This window comes from Salvelinus fontinalis, chromosome 11 (assembly GCF_029448725.1).
Source record: "Salvelinus fontinalis isolate EN_2023a chromosome 11, ASM2944872v1, whole genome shotgun sequence".
NCBI lineage: Eukaryota > Metazoa > Chordata > Actinopteri > Salmoniformes > Salmonidae > Salvelinus > Salvelinus fontinalis.
The window spans coordinates 19,616,628-19,637,154 of NC_074675.1; the positions used below are offsets into that span (position 1 = coordinate 19,616,628).

Below are 20,527 nucleotides of genomic sequence, written 5' to 3' on the forward strand. Positions count from 1 at the left end.
CTCCGCTGAGAGACAGAGACCTTCAGATCACACGCACCCATACCCATACAGACACCCCTGTCAAAACCCTGACAGTTTAAGTCTGGATGTTATTTACCGCGGTGAACGTCACTCCCACCCAGCGGCAGACAGAAACACACGTTGAACGGTAAACACAGTGTGCATCGGCATCCTGACAGACCATCTAAAAGCCCAATCCCTCAAATCTCAAATCTCCACATCATTCAGATTTATTTAAAAGCTCCAGCATTCCTCCCGAAAGGGGATACAGTTTTTTGTTGTTGTTGCACAAACACACACACACCTCCTTTCTGCCTGCCTGTCCACACTCGCAAACACACCCATTCCCTCACTATCCATTTCGTCTTTTTCATCCAAAAGCTCATGGAATTCTTTGAAGAGTAGAAAAGCGCAGGCGGCATCCCGGAAGATTACTCCTATTAAACCCAAAAAGCCTGCTAATTTGCCCCTCCGGAAACATCTGCCCAACACATATCAAAGATGATTCTCTGCTTCTTTTCAGCGGTGTTATTTGCGTTATTGCAGCAGCTTAGCGGCTGGAGCGTCAGCAGCATCTGCTGTGTGACTGTGAGAGGCGGGAGGTCGGAGGGATGAGAGAGGCCGTGCTATCGCTCTCTCTCCATCTCTGGGTTAACTCTAACAAAGAGCTGCTCCAAGCTTATGGCCCTTTATCTGTCACTAATCCCTCCTGCTAATGCCATCTCAGGGCAGATTACACTCTCAGATTTGTAATGACAGAGGAGTGAGCTTTTACAGAAGTCCTAACGGCAACATCGGATGCAGAGAGAGAGAGAGAGAGAGAGAGAGAGAGAGAGAGACAGAGACAGAGAGGGAGATCGAGAGGGAGACAGAGAGAGAGAGAGAGAGAGACAGAGAGAGAGAGAGAGAGAGACAGAGAGACAGAGAGACAGAGACAGAGACAGAGACAGAGACAGAGAGAGGCCGCTGGGCTGGGATGGCTAGCTTGCTGGATGGTAGTGGGTTTTAATCTGGATTCAATGTGTGTGTGTGTGTGTGTGTGTGTGTGTGTGTGTGTGTGTGTGTGTGTGTGTGTGTGTGTGTGTGTGTGTGTGTGTGTGTGTGTGTGTGTGTGCGTGTGTGCGTGTGTGTGTGTGGATAGAAATAGGGGATGTGAACGTGTGTGCGTGTGAGCAGAGATGGACTGTGTCTGCGTTCTTCTCTCTTGTTATGTGTGTGTGAGTATGTGTGTGTGTGTGCACTGTGTGTGTGTCCTTGAGTGTCTGATTGCCAACCTAGGCATGACCCAGATAGGAGGGCTGGGGACAACAGTGAGACCCAGCCAGAGCCCAAACCCTACCCTACCCTGCAGCCTCACTCTGCCCTGGCCTGGCACTAATTATTCAGAGTGGCCACACACAAACTGTTGAAATCACAAAGAGTGGGTCTCAGCAGTAGAGGTCACAGACACTGACAGTCATTCAAAGTTCAGTCCTTCAGATCAGACTCTCGGAGACTGTAATTGAGGAGAGGTTGGATTGTGGGATATAGACTGATAGAGGACAGATGCTGCGAAGAGACTGGACAGAGAGGAGCACGCACACAAAAACAATGAATAATAACCATGTGTTATTAAATCCATTGACAGTCATAACTCCCTGTCTCTCTGTGTTTGACTGCAATAGCAAACGACGTGAAGCTTCTTCTGACCTGGTAACACTAACAGGAACAGATGGAAACAGACTGTGTGCCGTGGCAGCAGACAGACACTCATTGTGATCTAAATCAAACGGCTTGCCTCAACATGTCCCATCTGAAACTTTACAACCTAATCCATTTGTCAGAACGAAAAACATCTGGGACGTAAATCCACTAATCTACTATTAAATCCTGCGATTTGTTGAAAAACACTGAGATTAGAAAGAATACAAGTTAGAAATGGCTAACTGCTGCAAGAGGAGGGGTGCGTGTATTATAATGTATGTGTGTATTATAATAGCTGTGTGTGTGTGTGTGTGTGTTTGTGTGTGAGTTCTAACAGGCGTGTCGTGTGTTTATAATAGCCTCGTGGTCTGTGTGTGTGGGTCTGCTGTTATTGTGTTATTAATGCAGGTTGTTATGTGTGTATCGTTCTGTAAGAGGCTTGTCTAATCTCATCTGTGATAAGTCCCGTCTGTCACACAGCTACTCTATTCATCTGAAAAACACACTCTCCTCTTCCATCACTCCATTTCCCCTCCTATCCTTCGCACTCCTCCATCTCTCCACCTCCTCCTCCTTTTCCTCCTCCTCCTCCTATTCAAACCCCCGCTTAACCTGCCTCTCTTGCTAATAAACGCTTCCCAATAATATACCCTACAGGCAAACACAATGGGAAAACATAACCTACACTAATTATAGCATTTTCTTTTATTTTGTATTTATTTGTTCTGTTTTTTGATACTTTTAACCCTTTTTCTCCCCAATTGGTAGTTACAGTCTTGTCTCATCGCTGCAACACCCGTACAGACTCGGGAGAGGCGAAGGTCGAGAGCCATGCGTCCTCCGATTCCTGTCGGCCAAACCCTCCGCTATCCCGGACGACATTGCGCCGCCCCAATTGTGCGCCGCCCCATGGGTCTTCCGGTCGCGGCCGGCTGCGACAGAGCCTGGACTCGAACCCAGAAACTCTAGAGCTAGCTCTGCGATGCAGTGCCTTAGACCACTGCGCCACTCGGGGACCTAATTATAGCATATTTACATGTGTGAACACACATTGTAATCAGTGAATCAGTGTTTCATGAATACACTATTTAAAACACTACTTAATGGTGATGTGAGTGAAATAAATTACAGTCATGTGCATGCTTATTACTTAATTATTACTTAATATCTACTACTACTAATGTTATTATTGTTATTATTATTATTATTATTATTATTATATTACTACCACTACTACTACTTATTCAATAATGGATTAAATAGTTTCTTCCTTACTAATATTATTATTATTATTATTATTATTATTATTATTATTATTATTATTATTATTATATTACTACCACTACTACTACTTATTCTATAATGGATGAAATAGTTTCTTCCTTACTAATATTATTATTATTATTATTATTGTTATTATTATTATTGTTAATGTTATTACTGTTATTATTTTATTACTACCACTATTACTACTTATTCTATAATGGATGAAATAGTTTATTCCCTATTATTATTAATTGTAACTATTATTATTATTATTATTATTATTATTATTATATTACTACCACTACTACTACTTATTCTATAATGGATGAAATAGTTTCTTCCCTACTAATATTATTATTATTGTTATTATTATTATTATTATTATTATTATTATTATTATTATTATTATATTACAACCACTACTACTACTTATTCTATAATGGATGAAATAGTTTCTTCCCTACTAATATTATTATTATTGTTATTATTATTAATATTATTATATTACTACCACTACTACTACTTATTCTATAATGGATGAAATAGTTTCTTCCCTCCTCAACAATCTACACACAATACCCCAAAATGATAAAGCAAAAACAGGTTTTTAGACATTTTTGAAGATTTCTAAAAATAAAAATAAATGAAAAATCACATTTACATAAGTATTCAGACCCTTTACTCAGTACTTTATTGAAGCACCTTTGACGCTACAAGCTTGGCACAATGGGAGTTTCTCCCATTCTTCTCTGTAGATCCTCTAAAGCTCTGTCAGGTTGGATGGGGAGCGTCACTGCAAAGCTATTTTCAGGTGTCTCCAGAGATTTGGTTTAAGTCCGGGCTCTGGCTGGGCCACTCAAGGACATTCAGAGACTTGTCCCGAAGCCACTCCTGTGTTGTCTTGGCTGTGTGCTTAGGGTCGTTGTCCTGTTGGAAACTGAACCTTCGCCCCCAGTCTGAGGTCCTGAGCTCCCTGCAGCAGGTTTTCATCAAGGATCTCTCTGTATTTCGCTCCGTTCATCTATCCCTCAATCCTGACCAGTCTCCCAGTTCCTGCCGCTGCATAACATCCCCACAGCATGATGCTGCCACCACCATGCTTCACCGTTGGGATGGTATTAGCCAGGTGATGAGCGGTGCCTGGTTTCCTCCAGATGTGACGCTTGGCATTCAGGCCAAAGAGTTCAATCTTGGTTTCATCAGACCAGAGAATCTTGTTTTTCATGGTCGAAGAGTCCAGCCCTTTAGGTGCCTTTTGGAAAACTCCAAGTGGGCTGACATGTGCCTTTTACTGAGGAGGGGCTTGCATCTGGCCACTCTACCATAAAGTCCTGATTAGTGGAGTGCTGCAGAGATGGTTCTCCCATCTCCACAGAGGAAGTCTGGAGCTCTGTCAGAGTGACCATCGGGTTCTTGGTCACCTACCTCACCAAGGCCCTTCTCCCCTGATTGCTCAGTTTGGCCGGGCGACCAGCTCTAGGAAGAGTCTTGGTGGTTCCAAACTTCTTAAATTTAAGAATGATGAAGCCCATTGTATTCTTGGGGACCTTCAATGCTGCAGACATTTTTTGGTACCCTTCCCCAGATCTGTGCCTCGACACAATCCTGTCTCAGAGCTCTACGGACATTTCCTTCTAACTCATGGCTTGGTTTTTGCTCTGACATGCACTGTCAACTGTGGGACCTTATATAGACAGGTGTGTGCCTTTCCAAATCATGTCCAATCAATTGAATTTACCACAGGTGGACTCCAATCAAGTTGTAGAAACATCTCAAGGGTGATCAATGGAAACAGGATGCACCTGAGGTCAATTTCGAGTCTCATCGCAAAGGGTCTAAATACTTATGTAAATACGGTATTTTGGTTTTTCATCTTTAATACATTTGCAAACATTTCTAGAAATCTATTGTGTGTAGATTGATGAGATTTTTTAAATATTTCATTTAAAAACAAGCAGAAATGTGAAAAAAGTGAAGGGGTCTGAATACTTTCCGAATGCACTGAATATACAGTTGAAGTCGGAAGTTTACATACACCTAAGCCAAATACATTTAAACTCAGTTTTTCACAATTCCTGACATTTAATCATAGTATACATTCCCTGTCTTAGGTCAGTTAGGATCACCACTTTATTTTAAGAATGAGATATGTCAGAATAATAGTAGAGAATTATTTCTTTCAGCTTTAATTTCTTTCATCACATTCCCAGTGGGTCAGAAGTTTACATACACTCAATTAGTATTTGGTAGCATTGCCTTTACATTGTTTAACTTGGGTCAAACATTTTGGGTAGCCTTCCACAAGCTTAAAACAATAAGTTGGGAGAATTCTGTCCCATTCCTCCTGACAGAGCTGGTGTAACTGAGTCAGGTTTGTAGGCCTCCTTGCTCGCACACACTTTTTCAGTTCTACCCACAAATGTTCTGTAGGATTGAGGTCAGGGCTTTGTGATGGCCACTCCAATAACTTGACTTTGTTGTCCTTAAGCCATTTTGCCACAACTTTGGAAGTATGGTTGGGGTCATTGTCCATTTGGAAGACCCATTTGCGACCAAGCTTTAACTTCCTGACTGATGTCTTGAGATGTTGCTTCAATATATCCACATAATGTTCCCTCCTCATGATGCCATCTATTTTGTGAAGTGCACCAGTCCTTCCTGCAGCAAAGCACCCCCACAACATGATGCTGCCACCCCCGTGCTTCATGGTTGGGATGGTGTTCTTCGGCTTGCAAGCGTCCCCCTTTTTCCTCCAAACATAATGATGGTCATTATGGCCAAACAGTTCTATTTATGTTTCATCAGACCAGAGGACATTTCTCCAAAAAGTATGATCTTTGTCCCCATGTGCAGTTGCAAACCGTAGTCTGGCTTTTTTCTAGCGGTTTTGGAGCAGTGGCTTCTTCCTTGCTGAGCGGCCTTTCAGGTTATGTCGATATAGAACTCGCTTTACTGTGGATATAGATACTTTTGTACCTGTTTCCTCCAGCATCTTCACAAGGTCCTTTGCTGTTGTTCTGGGATTGATTTGCACTTTTCGTACCAAAGTACCGGGAGGTCCATGGGGCGACGCACAATTGGCATAGCGTCGTCCGGGTTAGGGAGGGTTTGGCCGGTAGGGATATCCTTGTCTCAGTATGTAAAATGAAATAAAATGTAGGCACTCTACTGTAAGTCGCTCTGGATAAGAGCGTCTGCTAAATGACTAAAATGTAATGTAAATGTAAATGTAAATGTAAAGTACATTCATCTCTAGGAGACAGAACGTGTCTCCTTCCTGAGCAGTATGACGGCTGCGTGGACCCATGGTGTTTATACTTACTATTGTTTGTACAGATGAACATGGTACCTTCAGGCATTTGGAAATTGCTCTCAAGGATGAACCAGACTTGTGGAGGTCTACAATTTTATTTCTGATGTCAAGGAAAGAGGCACTGAGTTTGAAGGTAGGCCTTGAAATAGATCCACAGGTACACCTCCATATGACTCAAATGATGTCAATTAGCCTAATCGAAGCTTCTAAAGCCATGACATCATTTTCTGGAATTTTCCAAGCTGTTAAAAGGCATACTTTCCAAGCTGTTAGTGTATGTCAACTTCTGACCCACTGGAATTGTGATACAGTGAATTATAAGTTAAATAATCTGTCTGTTAACAATTGTTGGAAAAATGACTTGTGTCATGCACAAAGTAGATGTCCTATCCAACTTGCCAAAACTATAGTTTGTTAACAAGAAATTTATGGAGTGGTTTAAAAACAAGTTATAATGACTCCAACCTAAGTGTATGTAAACTTCTGACTTCAACTGTATATATATGTGTGTGTGTGTGTTATGTTCAATTTGTGTATGCGTGGTGAGTGGGTGCAGTCCCTTACCTATGGAGTTGACTCTGGACGGTGGTCCTCCGATGCTGGAGGGGGCTGTGCTGTGTTTCATGGATCCGGTGCTATGGTGGCCCAGCTTCATGGTGGGGACCTGTGGGGAAGCGGGGGAGGTGGGTGACTTGCTCTCGCTTGCTGTCTTAGGCTTGGACGACAGGTTCAGGGGCTGAGCACCCTCGTCCTGCAAAATCAAAACACACCAGTTGTGGCCTAGTGGTCGCTGGGTGGGTTCAACCAATCACCGAGGATCACCTCAGACGTTTGCCCAATCAGAAGGCTTGGATTGGATTCTACAGCAAGGCAGAGTGGACAAACGTGTGTCCCATATGGCTCAAACCACAGGATGAGATGCCCAAACAAAGCTAAAATACATACTGTATTCCCCATGCCATTGAAGAGAGTCATGCACATTCTCTGCCTCCTGAAAGAGGTACTGGACATGCAATGCCTCAAGGTGAGAATTGATGCTCGTGTGTCGTGCACATGCCACACAGAAGAGGACATGCATAGCACACTTATATTACCCACAGCACACGACACATACTACGCTTCATAAGGACACCACAAGAGCCCCTGTCAGACACTTAAAACCCCTTCAAGGTCAACCCTTAAGCACAGCTGAGAGCTTTTACAACGGCTCATGAGAAAGCGGATGGAAAAAACAAGAATATAGAAAACTGCTTGTTTTTTTGTGTAGATTAAAAGGCAGCATGTAAAGACTCTCGGAGATGTGACCTGTTGAGTTTTCAGCAGCTGTACAGACCACTTAGTCAGAGACACAGCTTCACAGCCTCTCATCAAGTCTAGATGAGGAGTTTCACTTTCCCAAGTGCAGCACATTGGCAGACTTGAGGAAGACAACAGCAGTAGATAACAGTAGAAGCGTCAAGTGTCAAACCCAGAGTGGCTGTGTGTGTGTGTGTGTGTGTGTGTGTGTGTGTGTGTGTGTGTGTGTGTGTGTGTGTGTGTGTGTGTGTGTGTGTGTGTGTGTGTGGACAGTTGTGTGCCATGTGGCAGCTACGGTATGTCAATTCATTCCCCCGCTGATGACATAATCCAATCAGAGGAAGCGGTCTGGTCACGTGACAGGAAGGAGAGAATTCGATCCCGGAGAGATGGCCTGATGTACACAGCCACTCTGTCTCATTAAAACACAACAATTAACACTCACACACAACAGAGGGTAAAGTATCCATGGTTAGCTAGGAATACATCTAGAACAGGGGTCAGTAACAAGCGGACCGCTGGCCAATACTGTCCCGCATGTTGTTATTTTGGGCCCGCCAACGTTTCTTTTTTTGGGGGGTATTTTAGTTTTTGGTCAGAAAAGACTGTAAAATCACCAGGAATTGATCTTAAAAATATTTTAATTTTGGAAGTCTGTTCCCAAGTATTCCCACGAATAAAAAGAGAGACATACAGTATGTGATTGTGTCTCAATGTAATCAAGTTATGAAATGATTATGTTATTTTCAAATACAATCTCTTTCTGGGCTTAGTTGTGGTCATTTGCTGTGTACAAATGATTTGAGTTATGTTCCGGCCCCACGACCATCCCCTCAAAAATAGTCTGCGGCTGAATCTAGTGGCCTACCCCTGACCTAGGATACGATTCATCCAGGGACCAACCAGGCCCAATCCTGCTTAGCGTCACAGGCAAACCAGCAGAGAGATGCTGTGTAATACGGCTGCTAACAGTGACTTTGTCTGATTATGAGCATTCCACAACTCAATTAAGACCTCTCTCTCTCTCGCTCTGTCTCGTCTCGTCTCTCTCTCTCTCTCTCTCTCTGTCTGTATTGTAACAGGATTCCCCTCATTAGAGATATCTGTGTGAAAGCAGGGAGACCCCCAAAGATGTCTTCACTAGGCTAGGAGACAATAGAGTCAACATTACTAAGACCTGCTCTCACTATTGAATCGTGACCCATATTATTGTACAGTGGGCTTTACTCACCTCTGAATGGGAGAAGAAGAGAGTCGTGAATATTTATTAAAGATAATGACTGTGTCTCTCCTCTCCTCCCTTCCCAGTGCTCTGGATTGGGGTCTTTTAGTAAAGAGACAAATCCTTAAGTGGGAAGTTGCCAACATGGATAATACCAGTGTGTTGGGGGAATTAGTTGAGACTCAGGCTCTGAGAAGGCTTGGGCCTCGTCGTGTGTGTGCCTGCGCTAGGCATTGTTAAAGGAGCTTTAAACCTCAGGACAGAGAGACTGTGTGAGGCGGAGAGAGAGAGAAAGAGAGGGAGAGAAAGAGAGAGGGAGAAAGAAAGAGACGGAACTGCATTTCCTGACAAAATGTAAAAAATATAAAACAATTAGAGACTGTCATTTTCCCAAATTTGAAACCCTTATTCAAGGTTTCAAAGACCTCTCTGATGAGGATAGGCTACCCGTCCTGTTGGGGGAGGACGCAGAGAGCTGTGGGTTGGCAGCGCACTACATTGCTGCCTGCCATAAGTTGAGGGACAGTGTCTGACAGACCAATCAACCTGCACATGTCCTCTACTGTATGCTTATTGTTATTGTTGAATGTATGGTTATTGTTGTTACTGTTGTCCCGTTGACCATTTTGATTCTCATTTTTATATTGTAAATATCCAAAATAAGCTTTGGCAATATGTACATTGTTATGTCATGCCAATAAAGCGAATTGAGTTGAATTGAATTGAATTGAATTGAGAGAGAGAGAGAGAGAGAGAGAGAGAGAGAGAGAGAGAGAGAGAGAGAGAGAGAGAGAGAGAGAGAGAGAGAGCAAGGGAGAGAGAGAGAGAGAGAGAGAGAGAGAGAGAGAGGAGAGAGAGAGAGAGCGAGGGAGAGAGAGAGAGAGCGAGGGAGAGAGAGAGAGAGAGAGAGAGAGAGAGAGAGAGAGAGAGAGAGAAAGAAAGAAAGAAAGAGAGAAAGAAAGAGAGAAAGAGAAAGAGAAAGAGAAAGAGAAAGAGAAAGAGAAAGAAAGAGAGAGAGAGAGAGAGGAGTAAAGGAGTGATAGTAACAGGGAAAGGGAAAGGGGGATGTATGGCAGTACTTCTCCTGTATTTCACCCCAGTGAAGTGCTGACACGTGAAAGTGACATCATCCCTCTGTATCTTATCAGGTCGCTGACGGTTCAATTACCAGGACAAGTGTGTGTGTCGTCATCTATCTTCACCAGGACTAGTGTGTGTGTGTGTATGTGTGTGAAGTGCTGTGGCCATTCATCTATCACAGGCCTGTCTGCTCTATGGCTGGTCTGCCTCAGCTCACACCAAGCCAGGATCTCTGTGGTCACACACAGAACAGATTTACACCTCTCTAGCCCTGACTGTGCCCTGCAGGGTTGAGCGACAGTACAGTCACACTGTTAAATACACATGGTGGGGAGGCAGTGAGAGAGGAAAGGAGAGGCGAGGAGAGGAGAGGTGAGGAGAGGAGAGGTGAGGACAGGTGAGGAGAGGAGAGGTGAGGAGAGGAGAGGTGAGGAGAGGTGAGGAGAGATGAGGACAGGTGAGGAGAGGAGAGGTGAGGACAGGACAGGAGAGGAGAGGTGAGGAGAGGTGAGGACAGGTGAGGAGAGATGAGGACAGTTGAGGACAGGAGAGGTGAGGACAGGAGAGGACAGGAGAGGAAAGGTAAGGAAGAGTGAGGTGAGGTGTGGACAGGTGAGGACAGGTGAGGAGAGATGAGAACAGGTGAGGTGAGGAGAGGTGAGCAGAGGAGAGGTGAGGACAGGAGAGGACAGGAGAGGACAGGAGAGGTGAGGACAGGAGAGGACATGAGAGGTGAGGACAGGAGAGGACAGGACAGGAGAGGTAAGGAAGAGTGAGGTGAGGTGTGGACAGGAGAGGACAGGAGAGGAAGAGTGAGGTGAGGTGTGGACAGGAGAGGAGAGATGAGGAAGAGTGAGGTGAGGTGTGGACAGGTGAGGAGAGATGAGGACAGGTGAGGAGAGGAGAGGTGAGGAGAGGTGAGGACAGGAGAGGACAGGAGAGGACAGGAGAGGAAAGGTAAGGAAGAGTGAGGTGAGGTGTGGACAGGTGGGGACAGGTGAGGAGAGATGAGAACAGGTGAGGTGAGGAGAGGTGAGCAGAGGAGAGGTGAGGAGAGGTGAGGACAGGAGAGGACAGGAGAGGTGAGGACAGGAGAGGACAGGAGAGGTGAGGACAGGAGAGGACAGGACAGGAGAGGTAAGGAAGAGTGAGGTGAGGTGTGGACAGGAGAGGAAAGGTAAGGAAGAGTGAGGTGAGGTGTGGACAGGAGAGGAGAGGTGAGGAAGAGTGAGGTGAGGTGTGGACAGGAGAAGAGAGGTGAGGAAGAGTGAGGTGAGGTGTGGACAGGAGAAGACAGGAGAGGAAAGGTAAGGAAGAGTGAGGTGAGGTGTGGACAGGAGAGGTGAGGTGAGGAGGGGTGAGGAGAGGTGAGGAGAGGGGCTCATACAGTTGTACTTACAGGAGAAAGCTCCTGTCTCTCTATTTCTAACCTGCTGAGTGTCAGAATGAAAGTCCCTGGGAAGTGGAAACTATGTCTCTGGTCATGTCTCTGTTTAGACGTGGTCAGTGCTTCTAATATCCCGTGGACACTTTTTCTCTGGTTCCAGTGAGAGCCAGATGCAGCCACAGTGTAGTGGACAGTAAGATAACAGCCGTTGTGGTCATGGTTTCTGTCACATGGAGAGTGAACTAAGGCTTCCGGGGAACTCACTTTAAGTCAGTGTGTGTGTGTGTGTGTGCGTGTGTGTGTGTGTGTGTGTGTGTGTGTGTGTGTGTGTGTGTGGGCGCGCTTGCGTGCGCGCATGCACGTGAGAGTGTATGTTGTTCCCAGCAGGCCACACCTGAGTAGCCGTGTGTCCCTGTACCTCCTCCCCCCAGGGTAAAGCACTTAAGCGGTGCGCCTCAGTCCAAACATCTGTCTACAGCAGACCAGGCAGCCAGGCAGCCAGTCAGTCAGTCAGCCAGCCAGCCAGCCTCTACACTTCAGCAAGAGCCTCTTAATGAACTGAGACAAGACAGCACCTCTAAAATATACACGAAGGCCACCATTCTACCTCCTCCTCCTCCCATCACAGGAAGAGAGAGAGAGAGCGAGAGAGAGAGAGAGAAAGACAGAGAGAGAGAGAGAGAGAAAGACAGAGAGAGAGAGAGAAGCCAGTGAAAAGTGCAAAGTAATGTCGATAATATTTCCCATCTTGTTTTGTTTTGTCTTTCATACCATGTCATGTGTCTTCTCAGTCATGTTGACACTGGTCTACTACCATTGCTTTAATGTATTGTTGTTCTGATTAATATTGTTGTTGTAGTTGTTGTTAATGGTGATCCCATGTCCACTACTACTATTATTATTGCTGTTGGTCCCACCATTTATTTATATATATATATATATATATATATATGTATATATATATATATATATATATATATATATATATATATATATATATATATATATATATACATATATATTTTATTTGTATTTTTCGATATGTATACTTTGACAATGTAAGTAATAATGAACTTGCCATGTCAATAAAGTCAATTGAATTGGATTGAATTGAGAGAGAGAGAACGAGGGATAAATATCAACAGGGGCTGAGATTGAGAGAGACTAATGGGGTGTCAGGCAGTCGTAACTAAAGGCTGATAGAGTGAGAGAACGCAGGGATGAAAATAGGAGAAAAGTGAGTCTGTGACAGACTGTGGTGGCCACAGCATTGAGTGGAAGTGGAACCAGTGAGAGGTCTAGCCATTTCCATGGTGACCTGGTGGGGGCAGTGCGTGTCCACTCCCCTGTCCTGCTCTCTGCCTGTCGGCCATCACGGCTGCCCTTCCCCCCTGCACGGACCACAGTCGCCTCCCCTCCCTGGCCACTCCATATATATGGTAATGAGACCGGAAGAGAGGCGTGTCAGAGTCAGACCCTGTGTTAGACAGGGGGGCAGGTGAGGGGGTCAGGGGGGCAAGGTAGGGGGGCAGTGTGTTAGTGTGTGTGTGCGTGTACGTGTGTGTCAGTGTGTGCCGGGAGGGAGGACAGTGTCAGCGGGGAATCGATAGACACTATCGCGGGGTCACGAGAGCTGGGGTCAACCAAGGATCTTAATCAACACCATGGCCATGCTGCCTCTCTCTGTCTGAGATTCCAACTCATCAGGGAGTAGAGGGGGGGAAGGAGAGATGGACAGAGCGAAGGAGAAAAAGAGGAAAGGAAGGACCGCTCCACTGTGGGGCCCCTGGGGGTCTGCTGAGGGGCCCCTGGGGGTCTGCTGAGGGGCTTTCACTGCGTCTTCAACACAGATATTCATGGAGGTAAGACTCCGCTTGGATGGACACAGACCCCCCACAGACCCCCATAGCCCTATGGTCAGGGAGTGTGGTTCACACACTCACACATGCCAACGGCCACACGGCTGACTGCCTCACACCTCCACTACAGAGCTGAGCGCGGGCCAGAGAAGATGTCTCCAGCAAAGTTGCGTAAGTGGTTCAGACTTCAGAGAAGTTGTTTCATCAGGAGAACGATTAGTACCAGCAGGTGACTGGTTGACAGCCTGCAGCTTTTGATGCAAAAAAAGAGCCTCGACCGAGCAGGAACACACACACATGCGTGAATGAATACCCCCGGGAAAAAACTCCAAAACACTCACATACACACTCTCAGCTCTGTAGTACGTACCTTGGGTTTGGGCGGCGGGGTGCTGCGGCTCTTCTCTTGGTGTGTGTTGGTGGGAGAGTGGGTGTTCAGGTTGGTCTGGGACATACTGCTGTGTTTGGCCCCTGGAGACACCTGCATCGCTGCCAGCTGAGCTGCATACAGCTGCTATAGAGAGAGACGGGAGGGTCAGAGGGGGGGAGGGGGGGGGGCAGATAGAGGGGGAGAGAAACAAGAAAACAAGAAAGGGACACATGAATAAATGAATTCTCCGAGCACACAAACAAACAGAAGATGCCAGCTAAACAGCCCTGAGTGGCTGATGGCCTGTTTGTGTGACAGAGAGAGAGAGAGGGACGCTGTCACTTCCCCTGCCACATGGCCCCGTGGGAACACACTAACAGCCTCCATCCCCGAGTGAGAGATGTCCCCTTCAGGTGCATCGTGGGAAGGAAACACTCAGAATCCTACTGGGTCACGCTGAGAGAGAGAGAGAGAGAGAGAGAGAGAGAGAGAAAGTTGGGAATGTGTTTGCCAGACGGGACAAAACTCAGCTCTGTGCTATTGGTGTGTGCTTGCATGCCTGCGGGTGTGTTGCCACCAGCAGCACAGAGGTTAGTTTTGTCCCGTCTGGCGAACACATTCCCAACTTTCCCCATCTTTCTCTCCATCCACTGACTCTCCCCATCAAAAGCACAGAGAGTCTCTCTCTCTCCCTGCACACACACACACACACACACACACACACACACACACACGGCAGCGTGATGGATCTTAAAGAGCATCTGCACCATTGACATTCAACAGCTCTCTCTCTCTCTCTCTCCCTCTCAATTCAAATTCAATTTCAATTTAAGGGGCTTTTATTGGCATGGAAAATGTATGTTTACATTGCCAAAGCAAGTAAAATAGATAAAACAAAAGTGAAATAAACAATGAAAACTGAACAGTAAACATTACACTTACAATAGTTCAAAATGAAATAAAGACTCTCTTCCACACATTATCTCGCAGACTGGCATGAAGACAGGCTGCTTTCTGCTTAGAAGGAACAAGTAAATGGCTGCCAGTAATATCTACTGAGGGGATCGGAGGTTTCATTTTCAGAATAAGATCTAAATGACAAATAATCCAGAGTAGTCACAGTGCTCCTGGATATTTACACAGCCTGATCGTCAGACAAAGCATTTAATACTCTCAAGCAAATATTTCCACAGCAACAGACACACCATAATAATCTTGGAAACGAACGAGCTACAGTATTCATCACAAGCCCTCTTCCTCCTCCAGCTATTTCTGCTCCCCACAACAACGCTTTCTCATTCCCTTCATGTTTCTTCACAAGAATCCTCACCAAATGCGTTTGTTCCTAATTGTCTTTAAGATGAGGAAGAGAATAGCTGTTTATGAGTCAAAACGGGCTTTTTTTAAAATGGCATTTCTGTGTAAAGGGAGGGTTTGGGTTTGGGAGAGGCCCACTATGTTGTGAGAGGAACTTCCGTCCTTCTGTTGGTGGTTGGCCGCCGGCCACGGAAGGGAAACAAAGACTGGTTTATGCAAATGGCCATGGCAGCTCTCACTACCCATCAGCCACTGCTTCCCATTAGACACACTCCTCCTGCTATCTCTAATAAAGACATTTCAATCCTCTTCTTGAGGAAAACAACAGACACACACACGCACACACACACGCACACACACACACACACACACACACACACACACACACACACACACACACACACACACACACACACACACACACACACACACACTAGGCACACACACTGAGCACTTGTTTTCCTTGAGAATCTGAAATGAATATATTAATACGGCTCTGTGTTTTTCAAATATCTGACACGCACGCTAGCACACAGGGATGCTCACCCCCGAAACCCTCTCTGAGTGTCGTTCTACTAGTCCTCTGTTAAGGCTGTGCTCTGAGACTGGTTGCACTGAACACTGAGACACAGTACAGTAGGTCAGGACTGGCTGATGAAATAAAGGTCTCTCTGGTCATTTCTGTTCAATTACCCCCACCATGACTCCTGGAGGTGGGTGAACCCCCTCCTCTCCACCCTCCACACCCCCTCCCCACCAGCTCTGACCCGCCTGGGAGGCCAGTGGACCGCGGGGAGTGTGTGTGTGTTAGTGTGTTAGTGTGTTGAGACCAGCGGTTCAGCATAGCTATATTTGCAGTGTGAATTGAGTTCCATTACAGGGCCAGCTCCCATCACTCAGGCCTGTTCAATGGGCCAGCGAGCAGAGTGACAAGTCACTTTACACACACAGAGAAACAGACACACACACACACACACACACACACCAGAGAACGCCCAGAGCATACCCCCATCGCCAAAACGACACGCATGTCATCAAACAGGAAGTGACAGCGCGGAGCCCCCGGGGTGACCAGAGGGGGGAGGAGGAGGGGGAGACAGACACACACAACACAATGAGTGAGAGGGGGAAAATCCTATCTTAGTTGCGACGAAGGAATTTAAATGTCAGCCACTAGCCAGGCACTAGGAGGTGGTGCAGGGAGGGGGGAGGGAGGGGGGAGGGGAGGTTAGTAAGGGATTTGTAAGGAGTGTCTCCGTCTACCCCCTGTCTGTCTCTCAACCCTGAGCTGTGTTCGTTTGAACTCTCTAAACCCGCTCTCTTTCTTCTTACCCTCTCTACCCTAATCCCTTCATGTGAGTCCTACTCCATCACTAGAAGAATCTGTGGGGGTTCTATGCTTGTGTGTGTGTGTGTGTGTGTATACGTTAAGAGTGTGTGTCTGTATTTGTGTGTCAAAGACGTGTTTTTGTGTGTCTGTGTGTGTCTGTGTGTGCGTGTGTGTGTGCACCAGTGGACAAGATAAGCTCAAGAACAAATGTGTGTGCAAGAATGCGAGAAAAAAACCCAGAAACAATGAGGTGTTTACACATGAACAAACAGGTGTGTACGCCTGAGAAGATAATGTGTGTGTATTCCTATAAGTGTGTGTGTGTGTGTCTGTGTCTGTGTACACCCCTCACACCCCCCCCAACTTTAAGCCCTTTCTTTCCTGCCTCTCGGCTGTGGTCTCAGCCAGTTAGAACAGATCTGTGAATCTTTGTGTGCCTGTAACAGACATCTTCTCCTGTCAATAATCTCCAGCTTTACTCAGATTATGCTTTCTTCCTCCCACTTGCTCTTTGTTGTGTGAATAGATCAGGGTTCAGTCCAGGCCACAGCCATTGTTTACTCTGGTCAGCTAGGCCCATTGTGCAACAGACCAATTATTCCATTACTCCTGTTTGATTCCCTTCGATGTGATGGTTGTTTGTTGAGTGGAGAGAGAGAGAGAGGGAGAGAGAGAGAGGGAGAGAGAGAGAGAGAGAGAGAGAGAGTGGAGAGAGGGAAAGAGAGAGAAAGGGAGTGGAGAGAGAGTAGAGAGAGGGAGAGGGAGAGAGAAGGAGAGAGAGAGAGAGAAGGGAGAGGGAGAGAGAGAGAGGGAGCGAGGGAGAGAGAAAGGGAGAGGGAGAGAGAGAGAGGGAGCGAGGGAGAGAGAAAGGGAGAGGGAGAGAGAGAGAGGGAGCGAGGGAGAGAGAAAGGGAGAGGGAGAGAGAGAGAGGGAGCGAGGGAGAGAGAAAGGGAGAGGGAGAGAGAGAGAGGGAGCGAGGGAGAGAGAAAGGGAGAGGGAGAGAGAGAGAGGGAGCGAGGGAGAGAGAAAGGGAGAGGGAGCGAGGGAGAGAGAAAGGGAGAGGGAGGGAGCAGGGATGAACTTTAAACCTTTAAATCTATCTATCTCTTTCCATCTAACTCTGTCAATCAATCAGCTCTATTGTTGGTGACAGTGACGATATGAGGAAAGGAGGTTGTATTGTGATAAAATAAGATTGCAAAGGAAAAATGGAAGATCTGAAATCTGTATGGATTTATACTTCTTTCTCCCACTGTCTGAGACGGAGTTGGAGGTGGGACAGTGTGTGTTGTGTGTGTGTGTGTTGGAACGTCCTGACACTACGATACTACCTATATGAGACCTTCCTATTCTCCTATCTGTGCTGGTATTGATCAGTAAAGACATTTCCCACCGACATCACAGACTAGTCTATACAGAGATATCAGCACTGAAATAATGTTTTCAACGCTAACTATCCTGTAGCCACCTTGTCGGCATTGCTAAGTGTCAATGCATGCACATGCCCTGATAACACACACTGTCTCTCTCCCTCTCCTCGTTCTCTCTCTCTCTCTTTCTCTCTCTTTCCTCTCTTTCTGTCACTTGTATCCCTCCCTCCCTCTCGTCGGTGTACAGTGCAGTAATCCAGTACAATATGTTCCAACATCTGCCTCCCCATATGATACCTGACCGTTGACCCTCTTCACACCTCTCTAGCACTGCTGTTCACTCATTCCACTCCTCCTGCTCATCCCTTCCTTCATCCCTGCTTCATATCTCTCTGGCACTGCTGTTCACGTACTCCTCTCCTATCCTCCTCTCCTCTCCTTTCTTTTTCCTCATCCCTTCATTCCCTCACCCTTCTAAGTACCTGTCTCACATCTTGATTTCTTCATTTCAAATCCCTCCATCTCCCTACTAATATAATACCTCTCTCTCTCTCTCTCTTTCTCTCCCCCTAACCCCGTACGTACTCCCCTGCCATATAGTGTGTGTTAGAATGAGACTACAGAGTAGTTATTATATGGATGTAACCGTCACAGTGAGTCATTGTCCCAGTCTTATCTCTGTCAGACTATAGAGACGATGGGAGACCAGGGAGGTATAGGGGTCATGACCTGGACTAAATTAGTTCCACATAGATCTCTACTGCCTCCTCTCCTCACAGCTGCTAATAAGTGGCCAGCGCAGGCGTGTGTGTGTGATTTGAACATGATTAAAAATAGTATATGTGACAGCGCATTTTCCGCAGTGTCTTTGTGGTGGTGTGTGTCTTTATAGGACTTTGTGTGTTTCAGTGTGTGGTTGTGTGTGTGTTTCAGTTTGTGGTTGTGTGTGTGTATGTGTGTCTCCCCTCCACCAGCCCCAGTGTATTGTTTGGCGGCCACATTGTTGTTCCCTCATCTCTAGTGGTTGTGACACTGGGGCAGGTAATTGTTATGTTGGTCTCAGAGCTCAGCAGCCAACCGCTTGTAAAACACACACACACACACACACACACACACACACACACACACACACACACACACACACACACACACACACACACACACACACACACACACACACACACACACACACACAGCGGCTTGTAAAACACCACAACACACACTCCAAGAGGAAATATACCACATACAGACATTTGGGTTTGGGTTAGCCTCACTAAATCATTTCCTTGTAACAGACTTAATCTGGTTTTTTTTTTCGCTTTCTGAGGGGATTTAAAGAAGGCTGCTAGCTAGCACCAGCAACTGATGTTGTTAGACGCCGTTTTCTTGTTGCTGTTGCTGTTCTGTTTAAATCCAATTGACTTGCGACAAAGCCCTTCAAATCGGGGAGATTTTCTCAATCTGAACACAACGGAACATATGGAGCCAAGATCTCACTGAGATCAAATCACTGAGGACATGCAGGGACTAGATATAACTCCCCCTCCCAAGCACACACACACACACACACCCACACACACACCCCCACACACACACACACACACACACACACACACACACACACACACACACACACACACACACACACACACACACACACACACACACACACACACACACACACACACACACACACACACACACACAATGAAGCCATACTGACAACAGCGGCTACCTTTGATGATAGAATTACATAGCTCAGCGTAGTTCGATGTCAACACTGAATCTGATGTGTAAGTCAGACAGGTGCAAATGTATTTAACAGGCAAAGCTTAACCTGTATACCCCAGCCTGGTGTGTGCGCGCGTGTGTGTGAGCTCAGGTTAAGCAAGAAAGCTGTCCTCTTCTGGTAATAGGCATGCAAATACGTAGCTTGCTTGTGGCAGCTGTGTTTCACTAATTGAGTGTGAGTGTTCAGCAGTGTGTGTGTGTGTGTGTGTGTGTGTGTGTGTGTGTGTGTGTGTGTGTGTGTGTGTGTGTGTGTGTGTGTGTGTGTGTGTGTGTGTGTGTGTGTGTGTCACCTCCCTTGCTTTTACAGTGATAATGTGTTGCGGGGCAACCTGGGTCAGAGTGTGCTCTGTGTCCACTGATCTTCTTGGGTTAATGTATTTCAGACAGGCAGCAGAGAGGACGCCCGCCCAGGCTCTTAACCCCTGAGAGAAGGGTCCTGAGGCAGTCGCGGATCTGTGGCTAAGATCTCCGCGCTGCATATTTAGCCTGCGTTCTAAATGGCACGGCATTCCATATATAATGCAGCACTTTAGACCAAAGTAGTTCACTATGTAGGGAATAGGGTGCCATTTTGGACTCATACTAAGATCTGTTCCGGGGTCAGGATTAACTGATAGCCCACTTATTGTAAATATGCAGAGCGGAGAGAGGGAAGGAGAGAGACAGAGGGAGACAGCGAGTGCTAAAGATGGGCTCATCCCTCCGTCCTCTCAGAGTGGAGGAACAGATGCTGGGGATTTTTTGTCTTTCATTTTTTTTTTTTTTTTATCACTCTTTTTTTCTTCTCCGGATTTATGAGATGGAGGGAAATACTCTCTCAGATAAATGAGAGGAGAAGAGGAGGGAGGGAGAGGAAAAGATGAGGGAAACAGTGGGTAATTGTGTGTATTGGGGAGTGGAATGTACGCGTGTGTGTGTGTGCGTGCGTGCATGCGTGCGTGCGTGAGTGTGTGTGTGTGTGTGTGTGTGTGTGTGAGTGTCCTAACCTGTAAGCACCACCAGGCTGGGTTGTTGTAGTTGGAGTCTACTCCAAACTGTTCAATAGTCCTGTCGATCCCCACTTCAGACCCTCTCCGTCCCTACCAACCACACACACAATATTCAGAATATTCAACATATTACAGAGCCAGAGTGACAATACTGCAGAATTTGCTCTGTTTTTGGTCTTTTTAACTGAATAGTTGGGGTTTCTATGGCTCCAGTCTTATGAGAGTGAACAATAAGTAGCACTTTAGTGATTCTA

At 46.2% G+C, this 20,527-nt stretch overlaps 1 protein-coding gene across 8 annotated transcripts in view; it reads right to left on the reverse strand.

Moving 5' to 3' along the window:
• The window catches only part of sox5 (SRY-box transcription factor 5), a gene marked incomplete at its 5' end in the record, with an annotated part of 42,465 nt that overhangs the window by 17,219 nt on the left and 4,719 nt on the right, over positions 1-20,527 (reverse strand). For 2 of the 8 annotated variants that reach the window (XM_055937873.1, XM_055937871.1), the window contains 3 exon segments: positions 6,827-7,013; positions 13,477-13,620; positions 20,271-20,363. In XM_055937873.1, coding sequence (XP_055793848.1) covers positions 6,827-7,013; positions 13,477-13,620; positions 20,271-20,363 — 424 coding nt within the window. 8 annotated transcript variants of the gene reach the window in all.